Source organism: Amphibalanus amphitrite, unplaced genomic scaffold (genome assembly GCF_019059575.1).
Source record: "Amphibalanus amphitrite isolate SeventyFive unplaced genomic scaffold, NRLGWU_Aamphi_draft 000301F_arrow, whole genome shotgun sequence".
Taxonomy (NCBI): Eukaryota; Metazoa; Arthropoda; class Thecostraca; order Balanomorpha; family Balanidae; genus Amphibalanus; species Amphibalanus amphitrite.
This window is the reverse complement of record NW_024881796.1, coordinates 622,795-646,646: the sequence shown is the minus strand read 5'-3', so window position 1 is coordinate 646,646 and position 23,852 is coordinate 622,795. Positions and strand designations below refer to the sequence as shown.

Here is a 23,852-nt window from a genome sequence, read left to right as displayed (position 1 = left end):
ATGGTCCTGCTCTCGTTCCTGGTACACGGTCGTTCCGTCCTTGGCACCGACGTCACCGTCCGACGGCACGTCACGAAAGGACCAGTCCAGGTGTACCCGCGCCCGACCGAGCGACGGAGCGGGGAGTCCGACCAACGCCGGACATCCGGGAGCCGAGACCGACGGGAGGATCTATGTACAGTCCAGGCACCGTCCAGCCATCGTCCAACCACAGTCCAGTCAACGTTCAGCCACCGTGTCCAACCACCTTCCAACCATCGACCGATGGCGGGGAGTCCGACCACCACCGGACATCCGGGAGCCGAGACCGACGGCAGGGTTCAACAACAGTTCAACCACCGTCCAGCCATCGTCCAACCACAGTCCAGTCAACGTTCAACCACCGTGTCCAACCACCTTCCAACCATCGACCGATTGCGGGGAGTCCGACCACCACAGGACATCCGGGAACCGAGACCGACGGTAAGGGTCCAACTACAGTTCAACCACAGTCCAGCCACCACCCAGCCACCGTCCAGCTGCATCGTGCAGCCGCGTCCAGCCACTGCACCGTCCAGCCACCGTCCAACCATCGACCGACGGAGCGGGGAGTCCGACCACCGTCGGACATCCGGGAGCCGAGACCGACGTGGCCGTCCAACCACCGCCGTCCAGCCACCGTTCAGGCATCATCTGGCCACCGCCCAACCATTGACCGACGCGACGGCGTGGAGTCTGGCCACCGCCGCGTACGTCCGCGAACCCCAACCGACACGACGGCATGGGGTCCAACCGCCGTCTTGCCACCGCGCACTCCAGCCACCGACCAGCCACCGACCGTTCAACCATCCCCATCGACCGCTACTACCCACCGTCCAGCCACCCTCGGACACACGGGAACTGAACCGACGGCGGCGACGGGTAGTTTTATCGCCAATCAGAGAGTGCCGTGCTCGAGGAGTGACGGACCACCCCTTGCGATCTTCATATACGTATGCTGTCTATTTTCATATGTTCAATGGTCTTCGTCGCACCGTCATAGTCTTCGTTCTTCGTTCATGACGTCTAGATATGGGCAGCAGAACAACAAGACGACATGAATACTGAACAGCAGGCAGTTCTCGTCCTGCACAGTCGTGAGGATTTTCCATGGGTGGTGCTGTGCTACCAGGAGATGATGACCGGTCCTCGATGACCGAAGATGAGCGGACGAGAGTGCAAACAGTAAACAGCGGAGGTATGAGCATTGTCTACTGCGCAGTGCTCCGGGCGGTGGGGAGGCTGGATACGGTGCGATTTAGTTTGCCCTTGAACTCGGGTGCAATTACAGTCCATGGCCATTGTCTTCGTCAGGAATTAGGCACCTGACATATGATGTTTTTAATAGAACCCTGACAAAATCTATTGAGGTACCGACACGACAGGTAGGTTGAGGTGAATCTTTCGATTCCAAAAATGGTGTTGGCCTGGTCCTGGACATAACACACGCGTCGTGGCATGACGCATCGCTTAACATATTCAACACACATGCTAATCCTTGCGTATTGCCGTGACACTTCCAAATATGGTCAGGTAGCTATGTAAATGCAGATACGCAAACGCATGCGTAGCGTAGCTCACACCGAACATCCTATCTCCTGTATCGCTTAGCGCTGACATTTCGCAACAGGGGTCACCTCTGATGAGCGTAATGCTCAGTAAGTCTGAACGACTGTCTTGGCGACTACCTAGCGACTGACTGACTACCTAGCGACATTAAAAGTGCATTTTAGACAGTTTGACAGTTCCCCACAGCGACAGCCATATGCATATAGGTACGCATATTGCCGAGCAAATATTTTCATTTTTGGCTTTCGTTATGCATGCAGCTATTCAGATATAGGTAAGAAAGAAACCATTAATTGCCACCATCGATACGTTGGGATGTTCTAAAAATGTTTAAGGAAGTATTCTCTTGAAATATTAGCACTAAGACTAGATCGAAATTTCCACGAGTCTCACCTCTGCTGAACACAGAGGGCAGGATGTCATGTTCTGAGTGGCAGCGGCCGAGTGCCATTTTGTTCTGAAATGACAGGGCTGGCTGGCATCCTGATCTGTATCAGAGCAGTCAGAGGTCAGCGCTGTCTGCAGGTGACGCCGCGGCCGTGGGTCAGCACTGTTTGCAGGTGACGCCGTGGCCGGTCGACCGGTGACGCCGGCGCCAGGAATTTGGCCCGGGCTGGCCGCGGGCGGTCAGCTGCTGCTGTAAGTACCAGGCACCGCCGCCGCCGCCGCCGCCGCCGCCGCCGATCTAATGGTCGCCCGCGGCGGCGCGGAGCGCGGCTCGTACGCCGTTCAGCAGCCTCGTATTACACCGGCTGACACGTGAACACAGAGCTGCAGTAGCTACAGTCTGGGATCCGTTGATTGGAACTCTGAGCGACCCTGGCCGCGTGATCATGTCTGGAACTTTGGGTCATTTGTTTCTCGGATGTCTCTCTGGGGCCGGTCTCTCGATCATCGTCTCTCGTATCTCTCGGGACTCGGGACCACTAAGTTTGATCGGGGCTCGGACCGCTTTGTTACAGGTAACCATGTCATCTTTGTTTTAACTGACTGTGATCACCACCAGTACCTTCAGCAGGCATGATCGTGTATAGAGCCTGTTTTAACCCTGCGCTGGTGACGAGGCGGTGCAGCGACCCTCACTACCACCATGTCCAGCCATTAATCTGTAACGGGTCACAGGCAACCGATGAACGGGGCTCTGTTCTCTTCGATCACGGGCACACACGGCCGTCTCTACTGGAATCAGCCCCGCCCAGGCGCCGACCCTGCCCGACCATAGACCGGCGGTCTCGGTTCGACCCGCCCCCAGGCGTCCGCCGAGGTACTCAATCACTCTGCAAATACCAGGCCACGTCGTTCTGCAAGCATCTGAATAATCGTGCCATATATTAAATATGTCGACGGTGCGTGTGTAGCGGCCATAAGATGGGCGAGATGAGCCCACGGCGCTGCCGAATCATAGCACAGAGGAGCATGGTAACGGCCACAACTATGTAGCTGCGATATGGTAGCTGCGAACATACTTCGCAGAAATATCTGCAAATTGAAAAGCGAGTTATGTTCTGATGGTTCCTTGTTTTTCGATAAAGGAATTGATCAACCCGAACAACCCTAGGCAGTTGCTTTAAAGGGCGTGGATTTAAACAATTCGCTTTACTTCAGCTGTAGGTACATTATTTATTGCATCGACATACCAAAGGTTACAAGATTATTCATACTGATTACCTTTAAATGTGATTTTTTTTCTGTTCTCATGTGTATTTGGTCAGCGCTGAGCAGTTAGGCATAACACAGCAAAGGACGGTACCTATACTGCAAATTCAAAAGAATAGATACACGGGTAGGTACACCACAGAAAGATGATTACAGAGAACACTGCATATACCAAAGTCTATACCTATGTGACAAAAATGAGATTGGTTTATTATACCTATTGAATCACAGACCATTGTGAACAACGAGCTCATTTAACAAAAAACACCACAATGGAGTATAGAGAACGACTCAGTCAAATCGGACCTGCACCTGCGTCACTGTGTGTTTCCGATTACCAAATAAAGGCCTGCTTCTGGACCATTCTGTAGCTAGAATGTTTAAAAACTGTCGCATCGTTTGCTAGTGACGCAGGTAAATTTTAGCAAGTAAACCGTACTGCGCCACTGAATTTCATGAAAGACAAACTTTTACAGATCGAGGGGCTTAAAATGAACCAAACGCTTACACTATGAAGTGCATTACACATACATACATATAACCAATATATGTCACCTTTCTAAAATTCCATCATCAGTCAAGAACATTTTCCTTGTCCCTCGCCCAAAGTAATGCTTAGAAACCGATGACGTTTGCTATTTTTGTTACATTGTTACACGAGAACCCCTGCGACAATCCCAGCACGCATGACATGCAATCTATATTATCGTACACAACCTTCTAAACGTCATGGATAGATTTCCTTGCCGCGTGTTGCCTTGGTGCATGTCGTGCACGCGTGTCCTATATTAGATAGCTATCGGACATTTGCTCTACCTTTCGTTCGCGTGCGTCCGGGTTTTGGCCGAGCTGAAGCTGCTTGACACAGGCTGGCAAACTGAGCGGCGAGGACGGTGACAGGACGCCGGTAGTGCGGGGTCTGCCGACTTTACTTTTACCCGGATCACTGAACACACAGTCGCAAGCTCAAGGACACTCTGCACACAACGCTAGTGGATTGTGCCAGCAACGATTTACTTTTAGTTTAACTCCTGGTTGAAACAGGAAAAGGAGCTGCTCATCTTGAACAAATGCAAATGACCTCGCGCTCGATGCGCCCGTATGTCCCAGGAAATCGATCTCGAAACAAAGGGAGCATTTTATTGGTAGGTATTGCTCGCATAAATGTCTTTTTTAACGAAGAACACGTAACGGCAATCAAAGAGATGGACGATACAGCTCCAATCGATAGCAAGACGATGGTCTTTATAGCGTGTCGCTAGAAATCTTGATCGGCTGCAGTATGCATGCACGTGTTGCCGGGTCACCGTTCAGACTCACCTCGTCTATAACCAGCTACTGCAATAATTGTCCAAAACCGGATAGCAGCGACACATTAACGCCGCAACGGGTTCCGGTTCACTTGTGGGCCCTCACAGGACTTATCACCGGCCGCACGCAGAGCCGACTGGTCAGTGGTCAGGTGTGCGCCGTGCGGCCACCGAATTCGAATAGAGCACCGGAACCTTACTGCGCCGCGGGATGGACTCATGTATAGTTCAGGTGAATGAAATTGGAACAAGACGTGCTGTGAAACCGGTGTTTAAATAATGCAGATGCTCCTGCATTACATAATCCTTTTGGAAAAGCCCATGAGTGACGTATGTGAAATGCAATCTCTGAGGCGACTACACGGTTTCAGAATCAGGCACGGTGTGACTGCATGATTTCCGGAGGTGCCAGAATATTGAGGATGAGCTATTGCGTTGTAAGTTTGCATTATCATAACTCAGTCCCTCTCTCCCTCTCCTCCTCTACATTTCGACACCGTGCCCTTCAGAGGCTCGAGGTGTGGATGACGTTACGGTCCGCCGGGCCACCCGCTGTCCAAGGGGACCGCATTAGAGCGGCAGCTAACGTGTGTGAGGCCGTGTCGGGCCTGACTGAGTTATGGACACGCGGCTGCACAGGCGCGCTATTGCACAATACGCACCTGATCCTGGCCCTCAGCCTTCGACAGTGACCCATGTTCTTTATCGCCGCAGGCAGCCAATCAGTTGCACTGTCCCGACCTACATGTGGCGTGCATAATTCCTATGCACGAACTCCAGCGCATAGCGGCTCACCTCGACCAAACACCAAAGGCCGACCCCGACCAGCAGCCAACTATCGCCCACAAAACTAGCAGCTTATGTGTACCGTATCAACAACTAAACCCGGGTGTAAACTACAGAGTAAGCGCTGTTCGCAGAATAAAGAATAGCTCATCACCGAGCTACCTGCAGATTAAACAGAGCGCTTACACGCCCCTCCAGAGCTTCAGCACCGCGCTGAGTGCCTTCCCATCCCCTCTCTCTCCCCCGCTCTCTCCCGTCGCTACCTGGAAGCCTCCTATATCCCCGGGGCTGAGTGCTGTTCGTTTGCACAGCGTGCCGTGCCGTCAGAGAAGCTCCGGTGTCTCAGCAGACTAAGAAGTGACCTCCAGAAGTCGCTACCCCCGCGCCAGGGTCGGACATGCACAGAACGGCCGGGGACTCGCGAGAAAAGTACCTAGACAGGTTAGTTCCGATTATGTCATCCAGGAATTAACAAGAGAAGCTGTTGTTCATGGAGGAGGACCTTGATGTTCATAACTGTACTGCTTTCACATTGCATTACATTAACATCCAAGCGACCATGCCGTGGCCTACCGAGGTAGGCGTCCTCATGAATAAGGATAGATGATAACAATAATAGGTCAAATGTATATTGATGCTTACAAAGCTTTCGGTATATAAATACCTTGGACGCTGTGTTAGAACAGAAATAGGGATGGAATTCATCACCAGCAGTTTCTTTTCCGGCCGTTTCAATTCCGTCCTTAGTTCTGTTTCAACACAGTGACCAATATTTCATACCGAAAGCTTTCGGTGCACCAATATAAATTTGACCGATTAATGTTAGGTATCATTTATCCGAATTTCTAGCTATCTTGGATATGGATATTCTTATACGCATGTAAAATGAATAAGCCTCCGCTAACCAATAATTATTCAGATATCGCCCAAAACTCAAACCCGTGACACATTCGAACCAGCATGCGAATGATAATGATAATCTGAACCCGATGATCTGAATCTGGCTTGCTATTAGTTTCGCCTTGCAGTGCACGATGCATACCATTCACTTGCCTGTAATTAGAACACTAGTGTTCAGAGAAATTCAATTGAGTCTCCTTAGACCTTAACCCGCGCCCCACTGGGGTCTGCGTATAACACGCCCTACTGGGGGGGGGCTATTCATAGCCCCCCCTCCTAACTCCGAAACTACTGGGCCGATCGTCAAAATTCAAACGGCGTCTGATAGCCCCGGAAAAACTGTCGAGCGAAACCTAATTTCATTGACCTCGAGGTCACCGATGACGTCACAGGTCAGGTCAAAGTAAAAATTATTAGCATTTTGGCTTCGTCACGTTTTGGGCTCTGGCCGCCGTCTTACAAGTCAGATCAGGCTCAGTTTTGGTTCACACACTCGTGAACAGATGCTCTAGATACTCTGAGGGTACCAAACTTGTACTTTGATTTTCAGGTCAAGGTCAGGTCATCACAGGTCACGAAAATATTATATCATCCGTCGGTCACGTGACACATGTTTTATGGTCCATTTAGGCCAAACATTTCGAATTTGATGTCGTCTGTGTCATTCGAGGTCATTTTGAGTCAAATTTAGCTTAGGTCAGGTCACTTTTAGGTCAAAAAAGGTCAAATTTTGAAGTTAAATTTTTTTCAACAAAAAAGGTGTCTATTGGATGCAGTTTGAGCTCAGGAACACGATGGTGCTATTTATATTGGCGTACGATGTCAAATTCGTGCTGAAAGTTGATTTGAAAAATTAATAATTGTTAATTTTTTGCAATAATTCGTATAACTTGGCCATTTTTGAAGATATTTAGCTAAAACTTGCTAGAGTTAGTCATAATAATGCGTTCTATCACATATATTCCGGTTTTTTCGAAAAGTCAAAAACTTTTTGAAAAAAATGTAAAAATAAAAATTTTTAGTTTTATTATGTTAAATTTTCGAAATTTTCAAAATTTTGAAAATCCGAGATAGCAGTTTGATAGCGCAGTCTATTCTGAGTCCTCTCATGCAAAGAAATTGGATCTAGCTTAAAAACTGAGCTCTTGGGAGCGATTGCCGTGGTTCAATGTTTTGCGTCGAAATCGGCCGAACATGACGTCACTCTGACGTCATTTCCGGCCGACCTAATGTAGGTACGAAGTTAAAATTTTGACACAAGGTGTCAAATTGATGCAGCCGAAGGTACTGAAAGTTTGGCGTCGATACGTCAAGCGGTTTGGAAGTTATTGCAGAAAAACGGGAGGGGGGGCTATAAATAGCCCCCCCCCCAGTGGGGCGCGGGTTAACCAAACTTGTGTCGTAGCGGCACAAAAGTGATCTTACTGGAAAAAAAAATCATCTACCAAAGCACAGTGTTAAACAGCTTTGGTTGAAGTTTCGCGGGCCCTGCTGAGGGAGAAGGGCTGAGTCAGCGTCCATAGGCAGACCCGCAGGCCAGAACACTTCAGCACTCCCCGCTGTTTGAAATAGTGACCCATTACTGCCCCTTCCCCGAACACCTTATAGATCGACCCTCTGGGTGGTGCTGATGAAGTGCCTGGAAAATCCAGCCCTAGCAACCGAATCTTGGGACAGGGAAAGGAGCGCCTTCACATACACCGATTGTCAGAATTTTAGGGGCATTTCCATGACATCATTTGTTCGTTGGTAGTTGATGACATAATACAAGATGACGTGTTGTGTGATAAGCATTTTAAAATTTTTGTAGCATGTTAAGCCCAATGTACAACATATGCATGCGATATTTATTTCTGTGAGCATATCATGCTAATTTTATCAAAAATTCACTGGTGGATCAGGGGGGGGGGGGAGAGCATCCCGGCCAAAATATGATTTGGGCCCCACCCTTTCCAAATTGAACTCGTCCCTTAACCCGGCAGGCGGTGGGCCTACCAGCCACCTTCCGCGCGGTGGGGGGGGGCACTTTTTTGCCCCCCCCCGTATCTCCGAAACTACTGGACGGATCCGGAAAATTCAAACGGCGTTCGATAGCCCTGTCAAATTTGTCGAAGGAAACCAAATTTCATTGACCTCGGGGTCACCGATGACGTCACAGGTCAGGTCAAAGATAAAATGTTTCACCGTCCACGGGGCTTCTAGGGAAAGCGCTATAACACCGAGTAAAACGCATTTTGTCGAAAATCAGCGATAAGGCGTCAGTTGTCTAGTACATATGTTGCTATTAGAGGTCACTGGTCATACCAGGTCAGGTCACAGGTCAGGTCACCAAAGGTCACCAAGGGTCACCACATGGGCTCAACTTTACTAAGGTTATGCGATGCATGTTTTATGGCCAGTTCTTCATTTCCAACTCAATGGTGTTGGTTATAAGACCATCAGGTACGGTTTAGGTCACTTTCTGGTGGAGGTCAGGTCAAGGTCAGGTCAAAAAAGGTCAAATTTCAAAAATGATATTTTTGCATGAAATGGGTGTCGATTCGATGCAGCTCGTCACGGGGAGTCTAATGGTGGTCTTTGTTTTGCGCTACGAGGTCTAGAATTGCTAAAAATTGAGTTTGAAAATTTGACGTCATCAATTTTGAACAGTTTTTTCGCTATAACTTGGCCAAAAAAAGAGGTATCGATCTCAAATTTGGTATGTAGATAGAAGGCGGTAGGGGCTATCACACATATTCCGGTTGTTTCGAAATTCAAAAAACTTTTTGGATTTTTTGGCTATTATATTCAAAAAATCTATTTTTTGATTTTTGGGGGTCGAAATCCAAAAACTTCGAAAAACTGAAATAGCAGTTTTGTAGCCCTTTTAATTCCACACCTTTTATGTTTGAAACATTTTTCTGTATCTCTAAAGCTGTAGGCCTGACAGCTCTTCCCGCGAAACCTTTTTTTGGGTCGAAAATGGCAAAAATGACGTCACTCTGACGTCATTAGCGGCCAACCTATCATAGCCTTTGGAAAAATTTTTGGTCACCATGTGCGCTAGCTGCTCCCGGGAGGGTACTGAAAGTTTGGTGACGATCGGCGCAGCGGTTCTCGAGATATATCGAAAATACTAAAGGGGGGGCAAAAAATTGCCCCCCCCCCACCGCCCGGAAGGTTAAATATCCTCTGGACCACAAGTCACAACATGACAGACACGCATGCAAGCTGGATCAACAAAACTAATATACCAAAAGCGGAAAATTGACCTTCGTACTTTGACCTGAACTTTGACCCGACAAAAAACTTTCAAATTCCACGTATTTTTGCGCTCTTTCGAATGTCGCTTGTCGTTTGTCGCTACGAGTGACCCAGATGCGGAGTTCGATATATAGGGGTACGCAGAAATGTTTCATGCTCCGATGTGCTTCGATCGGACAACCACTCTGGCATGTATTTAACTCGCGCCGGGAAGTTTTTAAAGGGTTAATTCTGGTACATCCGGGGACCATTATAAAGGGTCCAAAAAGTGACCAGTCTGGCCTCTATCTTTTGAAGATGGCTGAATAAGTCGGTGCAAATACATATCATTGCCTGATAGAATGGTTTATGTGTATGTATGTGCATTTATTGCTTCACACCATTACGAACAACCAGCTGAAAATGTTTGACGGAAGCGGTTTGCCTTAATTGGTCCTTGGGCTTTTAGAACAAGTTCGCCTTATACCAAAGCTGTAGTCTGTTAGTGGACATAGCCTTTCACATCTTTTAATGCATACTAATTTGACCTATTATAGTTACGTTGTTAAGCATCTTTTTTTCCTGTGGTATCATGCTAATGTAAAGTGCAAAGGGAAGTGAAATTGCTGCAACATTAAAAGTGCATTTGCATTACATTTGACGCCTATCTAGCGTGGCATCAAGCAGAAAACTAAACACCCGAATGTGAGCATATCACAGGGCAATGCACCTAGATCGACGCACCAAACTTTCAATGCTTTAACCCCAAAGAAAGTGGATTGCAAAGGCTTGTGGTTTAAACGTCAGTTGAAGCAAAACGTGTATTTAAGTTAAATGTATAAACTTTTCGCAAAACGAATAAAATGACAAAGATGAATACAGTGTCTACATATGCCATAAACACTTAACAGTATACCTAAAACAGGAACACGGGTGCACTGCACAGTACACAGTGCACAATCTGGTTACGTAGACTTTTTTTCAAAAACAGAAAGGAAAGAAACGTCATTGCTTTAACCGCTGCAGACTTTGACGTTCCTATCCACTTGCATTCACACTGCAAGGGTGCCGAGTCAGTTAGTTGCCGTCAGTTTTCGATAGGCGTCTCTGGCGGACTGGCCGCCGCTTTTTCTGCCATGACCCGAGGGATGCGGTCAGCAGATGTTCATTTGCATGCAGCCAGCCGGGCGGACGGGACCGGGGTAGCCTTTTGCAGTATCCCGCCGGTAGCGTTCACAACAGACGATGCCTGTTGTTAACGGCGCGGAGCTATCGCTAATTCCTGGTACATTGGGAGCGTGCGCACCATGCAGTGTGCACTGTGCAGCACAGGTGCACGCCAGCTCGAGCGTAGTCACTGCCCGGGTTGAATCACAATAGGTTTGTCAGCACCTGTTTGGCCTGATTGTTCTTTACCGCAGGTGGAGAAATCGTTCCGCCATCGAGTCAGTAATGCTGCAAGACTGTCAATAACTGGAGAAAAGCCAGCGGTAGAGTTGTCTTAACCCTCGCCCATGTAGGGGGGGGTTGGTGCAACCCCCCCTGAGGCTTTTCGGAAATAGTGCAAAAACGGCGGCGCGCAGCGCCGCCAAATTTTGGGTACCTTATGGGGCAAACCTTGCGCATCTTTTGATAAAAAAAAAATTGACCGGGTCATGTCAGGTCACGGAGTTATGACGTCACAAAGGGAACAGCCTCCGGCCGGATTTTCACAAACTTAGTGCCAACGCCCGAGGTTTCCTGCCGGTGGTACGGACATCGGTTGATGGATCGTGATGAAACTTCCCATGCATGTTGGGGCAAGTATTGGCTATTATATGGTATAAGAAACTTGACCGGGTCAGGTCAGGTCACGGAGCTATGACGTCACAAGAGGAACAGCTTCCGGTACTATTTTTGAAAAGCGCCCGAACCACTATTTTGCTAATTCTTGTCACCTCAATGGGAATATGCAGCAATAGTAGCTTCTATTGGGAGCAAATGGACCTCCGAAATCCAAAAATACAATCAGATTTCAAAAATTTAAATTTTGATTTTTCGAATTTCTGCCGCCGACTGTGACCTTGCCGACTTCCGGCGCTCCCAACGCGCCATTTTTAGAGCTAGGGAAACGAAATACATACCAAACGATAGAGAATTGATCAAGAAACACGATAGTGAAGGTTTCAAGTCGATATCTTCCACCGTTTTGCCGCAATCGCCGCGGAAAGTTGAAAAAAGTCTATTTTTCCGAAAATTTGACCTTTGACCGGTCAAAAGTAGGTCAAATGTTGACCTAGGACCAAAAAATATACCACCAATCGCGAGATCTCGACGAGAGCAATCCGTTGGTCTTTTCCGCTAAGCTCTACGACGCTCCGTTTTCAAACGCCAAGGGGGGGGGTCGCACCAACCCCCCCCCCCCCGCATGGGCGAAGGTGGCAGATCGCCGTTTACGGGCGAGGGTTAAAGGGACCCTCCCACCTTCAAAAAAGTTAATGAATTGGCACGAAAGTGATGTCGCTCGGTTCAGAAAGAGCGAAAACGAATATCTACCAAATTTCATCGAAAAATATTCACCGGTTTTCAAGATATTAGACTTTTACTTTTGTTTACTTTTTGGGATCTCCGCTGTTCCTAGTGACTTTATTTGAAAGTGCGGCATTTGTTGCGCGCAAAGCAGCATATACCACCGCGTGCTACCAAACGTTTTAGTAAAAGATTTAAAAATCGTTAGATCTCCGCTGACGTCACAAATTCTAAGGGGGCATACCAATGCACTAGCCCCTTAGAATCCGAAAACTGCAAGTTTGAAATTCCATATCTCCGAATTAAAGCATTTGTCGATGTTGTGAGTGCCCAAACCGGTATTTGCAGGCCATGGCCACCAATTTGGCTATCTCAACTCAAAACTAATGTTAAGGTGGGAGTGTCCCTTTAATATTCGAGAAGCTCATGTTTTGCACAAATAATCAAAGTCAATCCGGGTACGCATAGTGCATTCGCCTCTATACGCTCCGAGCCTGGTCGCTGCGTCTGTGTAATGCGGCACAGCATCTGGCGCGATGATGCTGTGCCGCAATACACGGACCATGAGACATTCAGCGATGCGTCTCTGTAACTGCAGTGTAAACTGTTACATCACGAAACATGTACTTTGAGCCTTCTCTCAGATACAATACGACATACAATCATTGAATCACCTAAACTTTGCAAATCATTGCAAAACTGTCGTCTGTCAGAAAACGAAAGAATCGGCCAGTGGCGGCGGAATAGGGGGTGCAAGGGGTGCAGCTGCACCCCCATCGAAAAACATGGGGGTGCAAACATATCTTTTTGCACCCCCAAAATCCGTACAAGAGGCCCGTCGCACCACCCGATACATTTTCTCCTGAAAACCAGTGATAGAGAAACGAACACTGATGTGGAATCATCCGGGATGTCCAATTATGGTCAGGAGCGCCCCATGCTAGTTTTTGGGGCCCCCACACCGACCAGAAGTGTTCCGAGCAGCGTTTGGTGCTCCATGCGGCATCAGAAGGCCCCCACGACGGCCTCAGAGGGCCTTTTTTATGACGATCTCTGAGGGCTCCCACGACGACCTCTGTCCCCTGGGGCCCTACAACGGCCACTAAGGGCCCTCATGATGACCGCTGAGGGTCCCACAGATACTCTAGGGCCCCAAGGAGACTCCAGAGGCCACGCTGGCCTCTGAGGGCCCTATGACGGCATCTGAGGGCCCTTACGATCGCTGAGGGCTCTTACGACGACCTCTGTCCCCTGGGGCCCTATAACGACCACTAAGGGCCCTCATGACGACCGCTGAGGGTCCCACAGGACTCCAGGGGCCCCGCTGGCCTCTGAGGGCCCTTGTGACGGCCCTAGACCCAACTCAAGTCTGAGGGCCCATTTGGCTTCAGACGGCCCAGCGACGGCCTCTGAGGGCCCCAACATAACCAGGCTGCAGGGGCTATGCTGGCATCTTAGGGCCCTGCAACGGTCTATTGAGGGCCCTAACGATGGCCTCTAGCGGTCTTACCAAGGCCTCTGAGAGCCCTGCAAAGGTATCTGGGGGCCCATGAAGACCCTCACTATGGCCAAGGACCCTCATGACGACCTCTGATGATCCTCTCGAAGGCTTCTAAGGGCCCTCACAACAGCTTCTGAGGACCCAAGGATGGTCCCTGAGGGGCTGAGGGCCCTGACGACGACCTCTCTGGGCCCTCACAATGGTCTCTAAGACCCAAAGCAAGCTCCAAAGGCCCACGCTGGCGTCTGAGGGTTCCACGACGGCCTCTGAGGGCCTCGACGCAGGCAGGCTCCAGGGGCCATGCTGACCTCTGAGGGCCCTCTTGGCGGCTTCTAGGACCTAACGAAGGCTTCAAGGGCCAACGATGGCCTCTGAAGAACCCTACGACGGCCTCGGAGGGTCTCACCTCAACGCAGGCAGGTGCCAGGAGACATGCTGGCCTCTGAGGGCCCCGCAGAGTTCAGATTCAGAGGACCCAACGACCTTTGTGGACCTTACGAAATACGAAGGTCTCCGAGAGCTCACGCAGGCTCCTGGAATTCCACACTGATTCTCAGGCCCCATATCGGCTTGTTGAGGCACTTTATCTGCTCTTGGTGCCCCGTCGCTGGCCTCTGAGAGTCTCAATGTCGGAACTTATGGGGCCATGGGTCCTACACCGGCTTTTATGGCCCCTACATCGACTCTTGGGACTCATGACCCATGAAATGTGGGTCTAAGCGGCTTCTAAGTCTTAACCCGCGCGGGGCTGGGGGGGGGGGTAAATTTTACCCCCCCCTCGCGAATTTTTGCGATATTTCAAAAACGGCGGCGCGCAGCGCCGCCAAACTTTCAGTACCTTTTCTTACATCAATTTGACACGTTCCCTGAAAATTTGAGCGAAATCCGTCGGAAAATTTTTGAGAAATTGACGATTTAGTGACGTCATGTTCGCCATTTTCGCCTCAAAAACGGCAAAAGTTCAAACGCCGCTAACATCTTCATTTTTAAAGGAATCAAGACGTAACAAAAAGGTTATACGTAATTTTACTTTGTCTATCAAATGGCTATCTCGGTTTTTTGAAAATTTTGGATTTTGGCCTAAATTTTTTCAAAAAACTGACTTTTTTGGGAAAATCATTATAAAATCCAAAATTTTGAGTCTATCGAAAAAACCGGAATATATGTCAGAGAAGTGGTCTATGTGCACCTACATACCAAATTTTAGAAGAATCGGTTCAAAATGTGGGAGTTATTCAAAATTTTATGACGTCACGACACACAAAATTTTTGAAAAATGACTTTTTTGGAAGTTCTAGACCTCGTACGGAAACAAAAATAGCACCATTCGATTCGCCGTGAAAAACTGCATCAGATAGACACCTTTTTAGGCCTTAACAACCAACTTCAAAATTTGACCTCACTTGACCTGACCTTGACCTGACCTCGACCTGAAATTCATCCAGAGGTGGTCCATATCACTTATTGAGTGTGCCTATTGAATTCTATGAGTAAAATGACCCATAAAACATGTGTCGCACATGCCCTTTTCTATATTTTGTTTTTTGGTGACCTGACCTGACCTGACCTGACCTTGACCTTGACCTCTGAATGATATTGTATGCAACGAATATTGTCTTGGTAGCCTAAGAACACGTTTTGGGTGATCAGTCTCAGTCCATGACTCCATTCTTCGGCAACTACGGTGCAAGGCCGATACTATAGAAACTTGCAATTTGTACCCTTGACCTGACCTTGACCTTGACCTCAAACTTTAAATTAAGTACATGTTTGTAGTAGTTCGTGATGAGAGCTTTCGATTGGCGTTTGAATTTTCCAAATCGGACCATTAGTTCGGGAGATAACAGGGGGGGGGGTAAAATTTACCCCCCCCCCAGCCCCGCGCGTTCGGCTGGAGACCCCAGCCCCGCGCGGGTTAAGAATCCCCATGCTGGTTCTAGTAGCCGCCAGCTGAATATTTGGGCTCACACGCGAGCTCCTGGGACCCCGTGCATATCGCAGGGGTCTACCTGCCTCTAAGATCCCACACATACTTTTGGGGCTCAAACGCTTGCCCCTGAAGGCCCCACTGAGACCCCTTTCCTCTATTCAGTCCTCCATACCGGCTCCTTAGGCTAATCATCGGCTCCTGTGGCCTCCATCCCGGCTTTGGGGGGCCTCCATACGGGCTTTTTTGGGGTCCGATGCCGGTTTCTGAGAGCCCTCAAAAGACTTTCGAGCCTATACTGCCTTCTGAAACCTTTCAGCAACTTTCAAGGGACCGAACCTGATCGGAGGGCTCATTCAGTCTGGGGAGTCATGTAGGTCTCTGGAGGAGTCTCTATGTGGTCGGTTTCCAAGGGGCTTCTTAACCCGGCAGGCGGTGGGCCTACCAGCCACCTTCCGCGCGGTGGGGGGGGGGGGCACTTTTTTGCCCCCCCCCCGTAGCTCCGAAACTACTGGACGGATCCGGAAAATTCAAACGGCGTTCGATAGCCCTGTCAAATTTGTCAGTGGAAACCAAATTTCATTGACCTCGGGGTCACCGATGACGTCACAGGTCAGGTCAAAGATGAAATGTTTCACGTTCACGGGGCTTCTATGGAAAGCGCTATAACACCGAGTAAAACGCATTTTGTCGAAAATCAGCGATAAGGCGTCAGTTGTCTAGTACATATGTTGCTATTAGAGGTCACTGGTCATACCAGGTCAGGTCACAGGTCAGGTCACCAAAGGTCACCAAGGGTCACCACATGAGCCCAACTTTACTAAGGTTATGCGATGCATGTTTTATGGCCAGTTTTTCATTTCCAACTCAATGGTGTTGGTTATAAGACCATCAGGTACGGTTTAGGTCACTTTCTGGTGGAGGTCAGGTCAAGGTCAGGTCAAAAAAGGTCAAATTTTAAAGTTGATATTTTGCATAAAATGGGTATCGATTCGATGCAGCTCGTCACGGGGAGTCTAATTGTGGTCTTTGTTTTGCGCTACGAGGTCTAGAATTGCTAAAAATTGAGTTTGAAAATTTGACGTCATCAATTTTGAACAGTTTTTTCGCTATAACTTGGCCAAAAAAGAGGTATTGATCTCAAATTTGGTATGTACATAGATAGAAGGCGGTAGGGGCTATCACATATATTCCGTTTTTTTCGAAATTCAAAAAACTTTTTGGATTTTGGCTATTATATTCAAAAAATCTATTTTTTGATATAGGGGGTTAAAATCCAGAAAATTCGAAAAACCGAAATAGCAGTTTTGTAGCCCTTAAAATTCCACACCTTTTATGTCTGAAACATTTTTCTGTATCTCTAAAGCTGTAGGCCTGACAGCTCTTCCCGCGAAACCTTTTTTTGGGTCGAAAATGGCAAAAATGACGTCACTCTAACGTCATTAGCGGCCAACCTATCATAGCCTTTGGAAAAATTTTTGGTCACCATGTGCGCTAGCTGCTCCCGGGAGGGTACTGAAAGTTTGGTGACGATCGGCGCAGCGGCTCTCGAGATATATCGAAAAAACTAAAGGGGGGGGGGCAAAAAAATGCCCCCCCCCACCGCCTGGAAGGTTAACATGGTCTTCTTGGAACGGTCTCGTAGGGCTCTCAGTGGTCCACTGCGGATCCAGAAAAGTGGTTTGAGACGCTGCGGGTGATGGCTAGACTAAAAGATTAGCCGATAAAAAACTAGCTGCATTTGAAGATTGAAGATTTATTTGGCGAAAGATCCACATTATCACACATGGTTTTTCACAATCGCACGTCAGCAATTCAAACGTTAAAAAAAAAACAGGAAGAGGTCGGCCAAAGTGGCCACACGGATGCACGTGACGATGTTTTAAACACTCCTTATATTAAAAATATGCTGCTTTAGCTGGTGTTTGAAGGGCACACCTGACTCGGTAACTGGGAGCTGGTTGAAAGCTTGTACAGCCCCATAGCACAGCCTGCGTCGTCCCGCTTCCGTTCGGATGCGTGGGAGAGCAAGTTCAGAGGCGCGTCGCGTATTATGAGCGTGTCTCTGTCTCGCCGTCTGACCGAGCGTGTCGGCTATTTCCTCGGGCTGACCACTGACAAGAACGCTGCGCAAACTACACACGCGGCAGTACATCGCCATCTCAGATGCAGTGAACCACCCGATATCATGGAATACATCGGAGATATGGTCCCGTTTTCGTTTCCCGGACACTACACGTGCACAGAAGTTCAGAATCTTCTGAACGCGGTGTAACTGGGTCTGGCCACAAGTACCGTACACTGACATGCAATATCTCACGATTGATATAACAAGAGCTTGAACTATTGGCTTCAGCGCACGCCTTGGGATCACATGTCTCGCATGGCTCAGCGCAACGAGGACGCCGTTGCATTTACGTGTCATCTCGTCAATATGTGACTGGTAGGTCAGGTGTCTGTCGATGATGACGCCGAGGTTTTTCACTACTCTGCTGTCGTTTACAGCCGCTCCACAGAATTTCAGCTGAACGGCGGGCATATGTCGCAGCAGAGCCGGCGTTCCAATCACGATCATCTGTGTTTTAGTCGCGTTCAACTTCATTCCATGAGAACAGTACCAGTGATATAAAGAGTCCAGTGCCTGCTCCATCGTCTCTACCATGCTATGAATGTCCTGCTTCTTACCCGTTACCAGGAGTTGTGTGTCGTCGGCGAACTGCACAACGGTCACGGATTCAGGTACGTACAGACTGAGGTCATTTGTGTACAGCGTGTACAATGCACAACTGAGCGACCCGCCCTGGTACACACCGATACTGTTTGGCTTTGTCTGTGATAAACACACGCTTCCGTCACTGCGGCGTACCTGCACTTGTTGCGTATGGCCTGACAGATAGTTCGCAAACCATTTCGGGTTGCGAACTATCTGTCTATATATAAAGGTTTGCTTCTTTATGCTTTCATTATTTGAGATAGGTATGTACTCTGCAATTTCAAACCTTTTACAGAACTTGTGTATATGGGGATAGTTTTCCAAAATCTTCGTTTTTCATATATAAATAATAATCACTCAAAAAAAAAATGAAGGGGGGCCCAAAACTTCCAGAGGGGCCCCTTGAGAAAACTTTGCACCCCCATCCAAAATTACCTTCCGCCGCCACTGGAATCGGCTATCCCCTGAGACGTTCCTTCACCAAAAATAGAAAATACTTGATGCAGCCATTGAGCGATTCAATTCCAAATAAAGGCACTTTCAGATTTCCTAAATAACCAATCAAAGGCTGCAGGCTGCAGTGTATAAAGGAACGAGCAGGTAGCAACATCGAATATTCAGTATTTTCAGTCACTTCAGTCACTTCAGTTAACTCACAACATACAAATGGCTCAGATGGGAAATGGCTACTACGCTCATTGTTTTTAGTCATTTCGGAAACTTTCCGGATCGTCTCAGTCGCGTTGGGAGTGGAGAGTGGAGACCCTTAGTGTCCGAGTCGTGAGACAGCGTCACCGCCGGCACGCTGCTGTTGGTCTCAGATTACCGTGCCGGCACGGTCTCAGATTACCGAGCCGGCACGAGCCATCTCGAGTTCAATGGGTGTCGGATCGCCTACCATTGTCAGTCGCCGCTCACCAGACGCTCCATTACCGAGGCGCCGACAGTGGAGAGGTCGAATTAACGGTTCGCCACCAATACCATCAGACTCGGTATACAAACTGCACCAGAGCGGCGATCGGTTGTGTGAGAGCCGCTGCATCCCAGCTATGACCAAAGCTCTGTCGTTTGAGGTGTGACGCTTGGTTTGCTCAGTCAAAAGTAAAAGTCATGTGTCAATTGAAAAGAGTTAATAATGGCGAGAAAAGTGTTCGTTGAATTAAGCGCCAATTAGGTAGGCACTAGGCACGTATATGTTAAAGCAGACGAAAGCAATCAAACTATACGCCCGTAGCATGAATGTCACACATTGTTCATGCTTCTACGAATTATGAAATACATTTTGAATTTAGTATCTAACGGAAACAATAAATGCAATACTTCTTTTGTTCTATATTCATCAAAGAGCATCTTGTGTCTGTTATTTCATATTTAGTTTATTTTGTTTGTGCGTTGATGAGCCAATTATTACGGTCCCTGTAGCATTTAAGTTAATTTGATATAAGGCCCAACTACGACATGGATCATATAGCATGGGCGCCATATAGCCTCGTTGCTGGTGCGCCCTAAAACACCAAATCATCATCAGATCATATAGCATATTGTTCTATGAGGTTGCGATTTAATCATGTCGGCATACAATCAGTTATGTCAAGCTATGACGCATGTGGGGATAATCTCTGACGTTATTGCTGACACGTTGATGCAATATGAAAGTCTTCGTGCTGTCGTCTGGTTGGATATAATACGTGAACCGTGAAGGTAAGGATTACAGCTACCATCAAATCATTCCCTTCTCCCTCCCAAGATTGCTGACATATTAACACGAACTCATGAGGATGTACTGAGATCACGCTATAATATGATGAAGTTTTATTATTAGTAAATGCCCCCAAGCTTCTCGGAAGCACATCTAAAGTGTTTTGAACAGCACATGATACTCAAGGCATGGGTAAATGAGCCAGTGGAAAGATACAAGATGTCTTCAAGGAATGCTGGTCACAGAGCCTAGCATAGGAGGCCTTGCTGTCCGTTTGAGCCTATACGGGCTTATCAGTCTCAGAAGCGGAGTCGACGCACTGAAAGGGTTTTAAGTGATTTACTCTAAGCCATAATGCCACACAGCGTGATAAGCCGATCGCCGAGGGAGGACTTTACCTCTGTGGAGCGGCGGCGCGGGCTGGGTGGGCGACCCATCCTGTTCGGCGGCGCCCGGTCTCTGCTGCAGGCTGATCGGGGAGCGGTGTCGGACACTGTCACTCGGGACGCACCGTCGGTCACAACTGAGTCGGCGAGCGGCGGCGCCTCTCACCTGACCCGGCGGCCTCCGAAAGGGCCCTCCGGCCGTATCGGCGCCAGCTCCTCTGCACAGAGAGGGCGTCATTAGCCCAAGCGCCGCCCTCCGCTCCGCCGCGGCCGCCTTCACCCGCTCCCCCTACCCACCGGTCAGCCAACCTCCCCGACGGCGGCGGCGCGGCGGCGGAGCGGCGGGGCCCCTCACGCGGGTGGCCCGTGGTCGTGACCCGTTTGTACCCGCCGATCGGGAAGTGCTCCCTGGTCGACAGCCGGTGCACGAGCGCCCAGAGCGCGCACAGCCATGAGGAAGCGGTCGGGGTGGACGGTGCTGCTGCCGCCCAGACCCGCCGGCCTTCAGGGGGCGCCCGTGTGTCGCCGGCAGCTCGGTCTCACACACACACATGTCCGGCGGGGCCGACGGACGTCCGTCGCACCGGCGCCATCCGGCGTCATCCGCCGGCGCCGCCGAGTGACCGGCCGAGCCGCCCGCGCGCTGAAAAACTGACCGACCCGTGCGTGTGCGTAGAGCATAGTCAAGGTCGTGTAGCTAAGAATATAGCGGTGACATAAAGGCAAAGCACTGTCCGCAATGGCGAAATAGTTCCACTGCAATGTGCTGTGAAATTAGGTTGAATGGCTCATCCATTTCCCGGACTAATAGCAAATCAGCGCGCACTTCACTGCGCACAACTGACGTAGTAAATCCTTGTGGAAGCTCATTGCAAAGACTTCTAGGAAGGGGTTCACTTAAATAAGATGCCCCGAAGCCCCGGAACCTGTAAGCTTGCTGGCTTGGTTGTGCAATGAGAAACAGCCTTGCAAGTGTGTAATTTTGGTCTTGATTGCCAAGGCTTCTCTGGCGTCACACGGCAGGGCGGAATTTTTATCACTTATCGCTCCAGTCCTAAAAGCAATTCATTGCTTTACGAGTAGGTCAAATGTCTGGAAGTTGAGTACCTACTACCTGAAGGACTGTATGGACTGGGTGATATCGGATCTCATCTCTCGTGCACCGTCTGAATTGATAGACGACAGTGACACACATTACCGTCGTCTTCCGTATACCTTGAAACAACAACAATGGTGACCTTCGTACATACCTCTCTCCCACCAAGGCCATCCGCCATTTTCAGCCGGGTGCCACTGGTTAGGAGAAGGTAGATGCCTAGGGATATTGCTAAGAGGAGAATCTCGCAGTGCTGAGCTGTTGGCCGGAATGTTCACCGAAAAGTGGCGCTCCCGGGTGATACATGGTGATTGGGGCGAGTGCCCGGTCCAGAGGAGAGCGAAACTGTCCGGAATTCGGTCGGCTGTCCTCGCTCCTCAGCGTGCGACCCACGCTAACTCACCGAGACGGGATTTTATCGAACCGTCCACAGATCCTGTCCTTGGTGCGTGTCGCAGTCACGCGGTGAGAGCACCTCCTTCCTCCATTGACCTTGATATAGGACCATGTCCATCGGGCCACGGCGGGCACAACCCGTCCCCGTATATATGTTAATTTGACAAATTGATAGTGCAAGTCGCATCCAAGATTCCTTTGCTACTCAGGTTGGTTCACTAGGGAAATAAAGACGCCGTGGTGACGTCATCAGGGGAAATCCTTCACGTTCAAATGAAGGGGTCATTTGAATTGCTGATTTTGGCTCGATGCAGTCCAATTTTTTTTTAGTTTCAGCCCCATTTATCGTAATGACGAACTCATTGTTACATTGGTACAACTTTTGATGACACAAAATCCTTGTTTTTTTCTCCAGCTCGCTCGAAAGATGATGAAATTTGCATGCACGCCTATGGGTGAAGGGAGATTCTACCGCCGTGGTGACGTCACGGTAAAGGGATCATGGAGCTCATGAACGGGGGCTGAGTCGCATCATGCGTGAGCAATAAGAGATTAAGAACATATGAAAATATAAAAATCAAAGATAAAAGCGATCTGCGAACGCCATCTGCCGTCTTGAGCATTGCTTTTTAAAACCTCAAGCCAAAATGTAAAGTGATCAGTGGCTCGATAAAAGGCTCTGACAATTATTTGGCGAATGGCGTTTACAAAATCATCACGGCAAAAAGTTGGACGGCAAAAAACAAATTGGACTGTACTATGTGTATTTTCATGTGGTTTACACGCTATGAGAAGGAATGGAAGCAGCAAATATCGTACTTGTAAAGAAGTGAAAATCACGGTAAAATTTGCACTGTGTACCTACTACCTATCATAAAATGAAAACTTGAACGATCTTCGCATCCCACATACTTCATGAATCTGGACAGTGGACTGGACACGGTGTAAGAAACTTCTTCAGATGATATCGGCCTCCATCAGATATCGTTTCGTAAAATAATTGTTTTATAATGCTTCGCTCACACACCGGGACAAAACACACTCGGGAAATTCCACTCAATTGTCACGGTCCTCAGATGGGACATCGAACGACACGGTAGATCGGAAAAGAGAGGAAGTGTCGAGATGAAGGAGGACAAGAATCGACCGAGGACACCATGAGGAAGTGATGGACATGATCTGGCTCGATTAATGAGAGGCTCCACCACAGGACAGGGAATCACACCACACCAGATGGTATGTCACGGCCGAAACATATCAAAACAGCGCCCATGGTCGGGCCAAGTGGGTTAATCAGGCATTACCGGGTCCGGCAAACATTGCTGCAGCCGTGTGGTGAACCCGGCTGAGATGAGCTCATCTAATGGCTTCCTCCTAAAAAAGACGGAAGGACGAAGAGTTACAGTCGATGGGCTCGCTGATACGATATCTCACTGGTCGATGCTCGTAGTCCTGAGCCGGCAATAAAATCTGACCGGCATGGTATACGGAAGCGCGCGCCATGAGCATGTCAAGGCCGCGTGCATCTGCCGCTGCGCTCTCACTAGGTCATGGTACTCGAGGCCACTCACCTCTGCCAGGAAACAAGATCCTAGAGATCTGCTGCAGGAGTTCCGCAAACTTATTGATTCGTGATTGTCAATAGATTTCTCGGCTCAGGAAGGTGAGTTTCAATGTGCAGAGAGGTAGCCTGAACAATGCGTCGTGCTATTTGCCTTTACATGGCAAAAGTTAAAACGGAAATATCAATTGCAAGAAAACAAATTATTGAGTTCATATAAAAGCTGCATTGGTAACATGCTTTAATATAAATGTAGTGCAGCGGACCTCCATGATACCTCCACACGAAACCCCATAGCTTATGCAATGAATGCGTGCAACCGGACGGTACATGGTGGCCCAAATCGTCTGAATTGCGTGGTGTAACAGCCACACCAATAATTTATTTCATTTTCGATAGAAATAAATATGTCGTCATCCAAACATTTTTCTAGTCGGATCACCTGCACCTTCATAAATTAAATCCATCATAAGTAATTGGTTGCGTATTTTTAAACTCAGGGCAACGCACCTGCACGCAATTGTTGGACATTAAACCGAGTGCTCATGTTATGTGCCGTACAATTTATGTCTTTAAGAAACAAAAATGGAAGCTATCGCTGCCA

At 48.7% G+C, this 23,852-nt stretch overlaps 1 protein-coding gene across 1 annotated transcript in view; it reads right to left on the bottom strand.

Moving 5' to 3' along the window:
* Nucleotides 1-20,382, bottom strand: part of LOC122387869 (prestin-like) — a 60,291-nt gene extending 39,909 nt beyond the window's left edge. The window contains 1 exon segment of the mRNA XM_043378459.1: nucleotides 20,208-20,382. Coding sequence (XP_043234394.1) covers nucleotides 20,208-20,246 — 39 coding nt within the window. The 5' untranslated portion in view covers nucleotides 20,247-20,382.
* Nucleotides 20,383-23,852: the final 3,470 nt, after the last annotated feature.